The 10126-nt window shown below is 58.3% G+C and overlaps 1 protein-coding gene across 1 annotated transcript; it reads right to left on the bottom strand.

The window, feature by feature from the left end:
• Positions 1 to 1477: 1477 nt before the first annotated feature.
• EN1 (engrailed homeobox 1) lies at positions 1478 to 6341 on the bottom strand. The gene is made up of 2 exons (XM_079924817.1): positions 5361 to 6341; positions 1478 to 2239 (listed from the first exon to the last, which is right to left on the bottom strand). Exons 1-2 carry the CDS (start codon positions 6259 to 6261, stop codon positions 1923 to 1925), a joined length of 1218 nt encoding a protein of 405 aa, XP_079780943.1. The 5' UTR covers positions 6262 to 6341; the 3' UTR covers positions 1478 to 1922.
• Positions 6342 to 10126: the final 3785 nt, after the last annotated feature.

The raw sequence follows: 10126 nt of genomic DNA, 5'->3' as shown, positions 1-10126 counted from the left end.
AGGAATACACAAAACCCCGTGGGGTGCTCAGATGCACCGATATCTATCTACACGTGATCACATATACACATGAGGTTTTCGGGACACCTACGTATCTGGCCACACGAGTACAGGTACATACGTACATACTACAGAAGACAGGGGAAAACGGAGAGAACAGAATTTACCATTCAAACAAAATCCTGGAGCAAAGGGAGATAAGAAGGGACCTCCTCTTCCTCCCCCTAGTGCCTGAATGGCGGGGTCCAGTGGCTACCCAAGAAAGCTAGGCACCAGGGTCTGGGGCAAGTGTCCAGACATTTCCCTCTATGAAGTCCGGGGGTCCTGGGGGTCCGGGGGGCGTGTGTCTGCGCCCCTCTCGGTCAGAAAGCAAGCCAGGCTTTGTTGGGATTGTGAAAGGGACCCTGCTTAGGCTTTGGGTTAGGGGCGAGTCAGGCCTGTGCCCACGTCGGAGGTCGCGGCACAGAGCGATCCGGCAGCTGACCGAGGGGCTGCCGCTCTGCATAGCTTCCCAGCATCCGGGCCTCCTCTCCCGGTTTTACGGAGCCAGGAGCTCCGAGCCCCGCGAGGCTCGTGTGCCGCCCTCGACCAGCCGTTTCGTCAACAAAATCACTTCTCCAAACGAAGAGCGGGAAGTCCAGGCAGCCCCGAGGCGCCCCTCGCTCAGGAGGGGAGGCAGCCCCTCACCGCTGCCCTGCCCTGGGAAGGCCTTCTGCTTCTAGAGGAGAAAACCTCCAGCAAAACTCGCATCAGAAAAAAAGAGACAGAGAAAGAAAAGAAGTAAAGCTGGAGCGAGGAGCAGGTTGAACCAGAGCAGGCTGCAGCCGGGCTGGTCCTGGCTCTGCGCGGGAGGCAGCCCCGAGAGCCCGGCAGTGTGTCCGAAGTCAGGACTGGGGGGTTCCGGCCTTTGGGCTCCTTTCAAGGCAATCGGAGACCAAGAGTGTCCCTCCAGACCCTCCAAACCCGGGCCTCCAAACCCGGGTCTGGGCCGCCCCTATCACCGCGCCCCCCTGGCACCCCGTATTCATTGTGTGGTGTTGGATCTTAAGGCTCGGGCCGAGCCGCCGCGGCTCCCAGCCCGGTGAGCGCGCGCTGTGCGCCGGGCCGCCGTGTGCCTGCGCCCTCGCCCTTCCCCAGCCCGCAAAGAGGAGGGCCGCCAGCCGCTCGTGAGCACAGTGTACACTTTATTTCAGACTACAGGTTTCTGAACATAATAAAATCTTTGGCTTGTAGCGGCGGTTCAGTCTCGCAGTCTGTGGGGTCGTATTTCTCAACAAGTCTCCGGAAAACGAAAGGGGTGGGGGGCAGGACAGACAGACCGACAGAGGGGGCCGGGAGAAGGGCAGACACGCGAGGAAGCACACTCTCACGCACACAAAGAAAAGTCCCAGAGAAACGAGGGCCAGCGATGCGGGGCGGGAGGCACCGGAGAAGCAGTAACATTCAAAAGAAAACGAAACTGGGCCGGGGGCAGCGAGGCGGAGGCGGGGGATAAAATAATTATAATAATTATAATAATTATAACAATAATAATAAAGGAGATTAATAAAAAGTCCAGCAAATAGAGATCGCTACACATAATTCTTTTCCTTACCTGAAATTAAATATATACAAGGTCGTAAGCGGTTTGGCTAGATAGAGCTTTAAGGAGTTCGCAGTTTCGTCCCTTATACTGTGAAGAGAGAACTGATCTGATTTTTCGATAGCACCTGTCCAAGTCTTTCTCCCTTTGGAAAAATGTCTCGTTCCAACGCGACTCTCCGTCCTGGGGACCCCTTTCTCTCTCTTTTCCCTGTTGTTCCCTTCCTCCTCCTTTGCGCTGATTATTTCTCCCCGGGCGTGGGGCCGGCAAGGCGGCGGTGGCGGTACCAGGAGGGGGCGCGGGCGCGGCGGCCGGACCGCGCGGCCCCTGCCGGCGGCGGCTACTCGCTCTCGTCTTTGTCCTGGACCGTAGTGGTTGAGTGGTTGTATAGTCCCTGCGCCATGAGGTGCAGCGCCAGGCCGTTCTTGATGCCCGTGGCTTTCTTGATCTTGGCGCGTTTGTTCTGGAACCAGATCTTGATCTGGGACTCGTTGAGGCTGAGCTCCTGGGCCAGGGTCTGCCGCCGCTGCTCGGTGATGTAGCGGTTCGCCTGGAACTCCGCCTTGAGTCTCTGCAGCTGCTCGGCCGTGAACGCCGTCCGCGGCCGCTTGTCCTCCTTCTCGTTCTTCTTCTTCTTTAGCTTTCTGGTGCGTGGACCTGCAGCGGCAGAGAGGGACGGGTGGGAGGTGGGGACGGAGGGCAGAGGGGAGGGGGAAGAGGGCAGAGGAAGCCGTGAGAATTGCGGAGCCGAGCGGGGATCGCGCCCCGCGCTTCCTGGGCGCTAGCCGAGGCCCCGCTGCCGCCGCCCCCCACCTATCACCCTCGCCCGCTAGCCCCTAGATCAATCGGCTGGCTCCTGGGGTCGCTGGGTTCCCCTCTGGGATGCCCGAGGGTCACGGAGGCAAGTTGGCCGAAGTTGTGTGTGCACCCACACCCCAGTTCAGCACAGGAGAGCCGTGTGATAGGCTTAAATCACAGAGTCCAAGATGGAGAGATATTTGGAGCTCCATCCAGCCCAACCCAGAGTTGGAGATCGGGGGCCTGCTGTCTTCACAGTCCCGGAATAAAAAGAGGCTCAACACTGTAGTAGTAGAGACACTAGGACGGGATTGCCCTGGGGAAATCGCCAGCCTGAAAGCCAATCGTCTCCCCCTCCTCAAGAAGCGCACCTACACCCACACACCTACAACAAGACCCCATCTGCTTGTAGCTATCGACTCCAGAAAACAAGGGGATAAGGAGGGCGCTGTGAGAGACCTGTCTAGCTCCAAAGTATTCAGCATCTGCTCTCTCGACCTGTTCTTCTGTCCCTGTGGCCTAAAACGAAGCCCTTTTATAGGGTCCCAGGAAGACGCTGACCACCCGTTTCCTTGAAAAGGGAGAAAAGGCCTTCACCCGGTTGTATGCCTTACCCACGTGCCCTGCCCTGAGTTCTCTGTTTTGTCCTTTGGATGGTGCCAGTAAGAAAGAGAGGGCCCTCCCCATTCCTGCACCCAGCAGCACAGGCACGGCTCCCTCACCTCTCTTTTGGACACAGAAGCTGCAATTTCAGGATTGAAGACTGAATAACAAAAGCAAGCCAGAGCCGCTTTCCCTGCCCACCTATTTGCACGGTTATTTATCCACGAGCAAAACAGGGGCAGAGGGACACAGAGAGTGGGGCAATCCCGACAAAAATCTGTGCTTTGCCTCTAAGACGGGTATAGGAAGAGGCCACAGGAAACCTTCCTAGGAAAGTGAAGTGTCCCTCAGAGCCTAGTCTGCGAAGAGGGCTGCCATGGAGCCCAGCCCTGAGGAGAAAAGGGAAAAGACAGGAAGCTGACTCTAAAGCCTGCACCCCTGCCCATCAGCCTGCACACCCAAGCCTCCTGGAGTTTCCTTGCTGGGCCGTCATGCTTATGGGAGCTTCCTGAGTCAAGTGAAGTCCCTGTCAGGGCTGTTAACCTATAAAACTGTCTGGAAGAAGCATCTTCCCCGGCATCTCCAAACCTAGCAACAGAGGGGCAAACTGGGCAGCTGGCCTCTGGGGCAGACCAGCGCTGGGGTCACCAGCTGTCCTGTGACAAAAGAGTCCAGGCCTGGCCGCCCCGCAAGTCCGGGCTGGGGTTCGTCTCCCTGAACTGCTCATGCAGGAGAAGGAGCCAGCACCCTGCCTCCCCAGGCTCGTAAGAAGAAAGCAGCCAAGAACAAAGACAAGGCCCATTCCTGAGCCCGGTGCAGAAAGCACTGGGAGGCGGGGTGGGACGGGAGGAAGGCCTTGGTGTAGTGTAGTCATTAGCCTAGCGAGCAGAGATGGCCCAGGAAATGTGTACATCCTCAGAAAGACCCTGCTTGCGCGTTGTGCGTCCCGGACGTGGTTAGAGTGTTGTTGTTGTTGTTGGTGTGTGTGTGTGTGTGTGTGTGTGTGTGTGTGTGCGCGCGCGCGCGCAGAGGGAGGAACACTTGTAATAAAATCGTAGCCTCCTGGCCAGCCCGAGCCTCACGGCCTGACAGCTCAATCACTCTATCCATCAGGCGAGTCAATCAAAGCAGCTTTTCGGAGGTTCAGGGAGCCCGTGTCAATAACGGGGCTCGAGATGGCGGGGGCTGATAGCGCGCATCGATCCGCGCGCAGCCGGCAGCGGTGCGGAGGCGGAGACCAGCCAGAGTAGAGCGGCGCACCGCTACGCCGTACCCTGCCTCCTGCCAGACCCCGGTGGCCGGAACCCCAATCGGAGGCCAAGAACCCCTGCTGCCCTCCTCTTGGCTCCCACCGGTCTCCCGGGAGCTGCAGTCCGGGGAGGCGGGCAGGCCGCAGCCTCCTCTCCCGGGGCCTAGCGGCTGTCCCACAGTAGGTCTCAGATTGGGGTTCTCGAAGCGCAAGGAGTATGTGGGTAAAGGGCCGAAGGAAAATCGAGAAAAACGGGCCTATGGCTGACAGAAATCTGCTATCTGGCAGACGTGCGAAAGGAAGGAGTGAAAGAAGGAAGGGGCAGGGCCGGGAGGATGTGCGAGGCGTGCTTCGGAGAATCTGGGGCAGAGGGGTCTCTCATGCCCTCGGCCCAGCTTTCTGACCTGAGCCTGACCTGTCTTCTCTCCCACTGTCTGTCTGTCAGCTCTAGAAAACCAGGGGCCAGGGGCTCTCGGCACCCACCGTTTCAGCAACTGCCCTTCCCTGAATTCCACCCACCCGGGTCAGATTCTCTTGGCTACCCGGCCTGGGGAAGAGGGACAGCGATCTGACGCGTTTCTCTCTCTTCCTGTGTCTCCTTAAATCTATCTCTATGCAAGTGAGCTCTCCGCAGAAAATATCGATATGGTGTTTGTGTCTGTAAGAACACAAAGTGAAGATTATTACTCTAATGACAGCTTTGTTCGATTTCGGCCTCCGCAGGACGAGACTGGCGGGATTTCAGACCCAGATTTCTAGGCCCACCTTCTCGCTGATTCTAAAAACCCCTTTCCCTGGACGGAAAAGCAATGATTGCTTGTGTCTTTCCTAAGAATAATAAAGGTAAAACACAAAGAAGGCCGGAAGGGCTCGGAGTTCAACACCGAAGGATCGAGCTTCCCGTGCCCTGAGCTGTAGCCTCCCGGGAGGTGGCCGCAGAATCCAGGAGCGCAAAACTGGGTGCAATGCTCGACTGTGACTGGGACCGAGGTCAAGGAGGAGGAAGCAGGCGTGAGAGAAGAGAACGCCCGAGATCCGGCATGCTCTCCCCAACCCGGAGGCTAAGAGTTCTAGGGGCGGCGTCCGCGGAGCCGAAAGGCACGGCGCAGCCTGGGGCTGGGTACTCACCGGAGGACGGACGATCCGAGTAGCGCGTGCAGTAGACCCAGGCGGGCCACACGAGGGGCTGCTGCGAGTCAGTTTTGACTACGGGCCCGCCGTTGGCTGAGCCCATTAGCAGGATGGCCGGGTTGCTGTGCTCCGGGTACTTAGCACCCTGCGCTCCCGGGCTCCCCACGCCGCCTCCACTGCCACCGCCGCTGTCCGAAGGTTTGGCCGCTGCTGCTGCTGCTGCTGCCGCTGCTACGGCCGCCGCAGCCGCCGCCGCCGCCGCCGCCGCCGCCGCCGCCGGGTTCCCAGCTTTGGACGCACCCGCTCCGCCGGCGGTGGCTGGCGGGGAACCGTCGGGTGGGCCACAGTTCGCGTCCGGGGCGCACAGGAGTGAGGCGGCGCCTGGCGCCCTCGTGCCCAGCGGGTGGACAGGGTCTCTACCTGCGCCGGTCTGGCCTCTGTCACGCTCGACCCGACCTCCTCCTGCGCCTCCTCCGGCCGCCGCCGCCGCCGCCACCAGGAGCTGCGGCGGCGGCTGCTCCTTTTTGCAGCCGAAGTCCGGCCTCAGGATGTTGTCGATGAAAAAGTTGGTGGTGCGGTGCAGCTGGGCCGCGGGCTGCGGCTGGTGAGCAGGCGCCGCGAGATGCTGCTGCTGCGGCGGCGGCGGCGGCGGGGGCGGGGGGTGCGGGGGGAGATGCGAGTGGTGGGCCAGGGGCGGCAGGCAGGGCGCCGCGGGCGGCGAGGGGGGCGCGGGCTGCGGAGACACCGGCACGCTGTCTCCATCGCTGCCGCTGCTGCCGCTGGCGCCGGGGCTGAGGCTCAGGCTGAGGCTGCCGGGGGCCGCCGCCGCCGCCACTGCCGCCGCCGCGCCGAGGCCCGAGTCGCGCTGACTTTTAGGTTCCGGCTGCTGTTCTTCCATGCTCGGCCGCCCCGCCGCCTCGGCCGCCGCGCCGGCCCCCGCCCCCCCCGCCTCGCTCCCCACCCCACTTTGCCAGCGGCCCGTGGGGGTGCGCGGAGGAAGGAGGCCGGCGAAGCCCCAGCGAAGGCACGGGGCGGGTGCAGAAAGAAAAGCCCAGGCGCCTGGCCTGGATCGCTCGCTCTTATCGAGCAGATCTCGCTGTCTCTCCCTCTAATTTGTAGACATCCAGATATGGAGACACTTGGCTATTTCTTTTTTCTTTCTGCAACCAGATTCAATGATTTGTTTTAAATGGGGAGTAAGCTACGGCCAAAAAGAGAGGAAAAAAAATAAAAAAAGGAAAGGAAAAAGAAAGCAATAAAAAAGAAAAAAATCTCCAAGATTTTTTTTTCTTAAAGATAAAAAATAGTCTTTAAAGTCTAGCCATCTTCCTAGGCAGTACTGAGGGGTTTGACTTCCCCGAGTGTCACGCTCAGCTGTGCCCAGAGCGCGAGGCTGGCAGCGCCTTTAATCGCCTTTGCTTTTTTTGCAGGGAGAGCGCGTCTCCGCCAGCGCCGGGGCTGCCTCTTTTTTTTTTTTTTTTTTTTTTTTTCAAATCTCTGACAGCTCGGATCTTTGCTCAAACTCTCTCGCTTAAAAAAAAATCACCCAGGCACACTTTTTGCCTTCAAACCGGAAGCACGTGAGTCAGGGCCGCACGTGTGCGGGGCCAATGGCGATCCAGGACTCGCGCTGACACCCGGGCCTCGGCCCAATAGGCGCGCGCGGGACTTTGCGGATAAATAATCCGGGGGCGGCGGCCGCTGGTGGACAGGGGGCGCCGCGGCGCTGGCCCCGCGTGTCCGGCCCGCCCTCCCGAACCCGCACCCGAGCCCCTCCCCCTCTTTCAGGCCAGGACCGAGGAACGGGCAAAATAGACCGAGGAGTGTTGGATTTCGGGGTGTAGGCAAATAGGGAAGCAACTCCATAAACAACTTGTTGGAGAAATGCAGGATTACGGGTGCGTGCGCGCCGGGCGCAGGGTCAGGAGACAGGGGAATCGGCTCTTTTGGCAACCCCCATGCCTAAGAAGCAGACTTTTATTTTATTGCTCTGGCTTTTTCTTGCTGTTATTAAGGGTGAAAGGTTGCTGTCTCTGTCGGGGTGTGCCTGTATGGTGTATGTTTGTGTGTGTGTGTGTGTGTGTGTGTGTGTGTGTGTGTGTAGTGGAGGGGGAGGGGTGAGACGAGGAGGGTCGGAGATGTGAAACAGACCTAGATTTGGTTACTTTCAGAGGAGCAGTTTATTTTTAACAAATAGCAAACCCCGAGGCCAGCTGCGTCTAGCTAGCACCGTCTGTTTGAAGGTCTGTAGTGTATGCTGGCCGGCTGCACTGCGTGTCCTTCCCGGGATATCCGTACCCATGCCTTTCCCTGGCGGGACCTTCGACAACCCCCAAGAGCTGTCCTGCCGCCGTAAAGCCAGGCCCAGAGGGCGCGAGAGAGCCCGAGCGCCAGTCCTTCCCTGGCCGCTGGAGTCGAAGCTGTCCCATCGGCCCCTAGGCCAAGCAAGTCAGGGTGCGGATATCCGCGAGGCCCCGGCTTTTGGCTCAGGGCAACCTCCGTGTTAGATTTCCCTGCAAAGTGAAATCAAGCAAGTAAAAGTACTGCACCCCAGGTATTTGCCCTAGCCTGCTGGACAGCGAGTTTCCCCCGGTGGCCCAGATTTTCCTAGGATTGCTCCCGACTCCGTGGAGGCCTCTCGTTCTAGCCCAGAATATTCTTCCCAGGCTTTGGGGGGAACTGCAGGGGCTCCCGCCGCTCCCACGCTCACAGGGATTCATCTCCAGTCGCTGGGCTCTTTTTCGCCGTTTCCTGGTCGAGGCACCCCAAAAGTTTTCCCACTGCGAGGGACAGGGTAGGGGAAAGTGAGGCATTGGACATCTGCGGGGTTTGTCTGACGAGCCTTTTCGGAGGGCCAGGATCCGACTGTGTGCTGAAGCCTTCGGTTCGAGAGTAGCTGGAAAAACTCCAGCAACTGAGGCCTCCGCGGGGATGTTGTCTCGGAGCTCCAGCGAGCCTCTCGCTCTGACCACCATCCTTAACTGGGACAGCGGAGTAAGGATCTCTTTGGGGATGTTGTCTAGCGGAAACATGCAAAACAATCCCCTGTACCCAGAAAAGTCACAGAGGGTTAGGAAGAAAATAAAACGAAAAATCACAATCAGCCGAACCACCGCCCTAGCCGAAGTTTCTCAAAGGGGCTGGTGGAGAGCGGGAGTTCGTATAGCTGGCTGCATCTTCGGGTCAGCCGAGGGTCTTCCGAAACTCGGGCTCTCAGAGTTCCTAGTTGGACCTTTTCGGCGGCTCGGGGGCAGCGAGAACCACTTTCCGAAACGCTGCGCTAACGCAGGCCCGACGTGATCTACACAAACCTCCCAAGTCGGCCTCCAACTGCACCTCCCGGGTCCTCCTCAGTTCTACACCCAAGGGCTCCCCGAAATCTCCCGGTGCCTCCACCCTTTCTCCCCGAAATGGGGGTGGGATTTTATTTATATTTAAGTTCGCAAAATTGAAATCTTTATCCCGCAAGCGAGCGTGGGTACTTAATTAAATTCTAATTAGGACACTATCAATATCCTATTTAGCCGCGTAGCTTTTGTGCGCTGCGGTCCCTTTCAGCGCCGTAAATAGGGTCTCGACGCCTTATCTCGCCTGCAGGAGACGCCTCGAGAAGGGCTGCGGAAGATAATTTATAGGTTTTAATTACTCTTCATTCCGCCTGATCAGCTTGGCGTTCATCACAGGCCTGTGAATAAAACCCTGGTCAAAAGCTCTGTCACATCGCGCTGGCAAGACGCTTAATCAAAGTGAGCGGCCCCGCGCGCCGCGCGGCCCGGCTCCTCCACGTAATTTCCAGCCAGCTGATAAAGCCAGCTGAATAATGCGGCGGCCCTTTGGAGACACCATTTACAGAAATGACTTTATTGACGGCTTAACGTCGGTAATTCATTTTACCTTTCATGTAGTGGAGCCCGGATTTGTTACAGTAATGGGATGATAAATGCACCCGCAGCCCGCGAGCTCCGGCTGGATTAGGCGGCGCTCTGCGCGCTGGCTCGCCCCCCACCCCGGTCCTCCCCCAGGCCAGGCCTTCTCCGGATGCTCGGCACCTAGAGCCGCCCGCTCTCCGTGACCCCCATCCGAGCCCACGCCCTCCTCTACCTCCTGAAAATGGACATATTATTGGGAACTCGGTGTTAGCGGTTTGGTGTCCTGGCAAGCCTGACAGTCAGGTGTCAGAGTGAGCAAATGTTGACCCAGGTGGGTGTGTGAGGGTCCAGAGGACTCACAGTGACCCCAGGACTGTGCCTGTGGGTGAGGAAATACGGGCAGGGTGAGTCGTGTGTACAAGCATGTGGGTAAAGGGGTTAGGTGTGTGTGGAGCAATGTGTGTGCACATGTGAGTACACGTTTGTGGCAGTCCTTTTTGGGGTACTGGTTTGTGCCTTTGAGAATTAAGGAATGTCTTCCAACTTGATAGAGTCCAGGTAGGGAGGTGGGCTGGCAGGAAGCAGGTTGGGGAAATTTACGCAAACGGAATGGAGCCCTTTTCTCCAAATGCCCTCTGCTCCTGGGCCAAAGATATGGAAGTCTGGAGACAAACGGTGCCCATTTCCATTACCTGAAGTTCTGAGCTGTGCAGCTCCGCTGGGGTAAGATGGCCCACAGGAGGCCACTGACCTAGCTATACCTCTGCAATAAATTGACTGTCCCCAAGTTCCACTTCCATACCCAGCCCACATAAAAGTGGAGAATGATGAGAAATAAAAGAACTTTAAATGCCAAAGGGGGGATTTCTTTCCCTACTTCAATGAAGGAGGAAG

The sequence above is a fragment of the Stenella coeruleoalba genome, assembly GCF_951394435.1.
Source record: "Stenella coeruleoalba genome assembly, chromosome: 6".
In the NCBI taxonomy this organism is placed as follows: Eukaryota; Metazoa; Chordata; class Mammalia; order Artiodactyla; family Delphinidae; genus Stenella; species Stenella coeruleoalba.
Note: the sequence above shows the minus strand (reverse complement) of the source record. Positions and strands in the feature narration are given on the sequence as shown.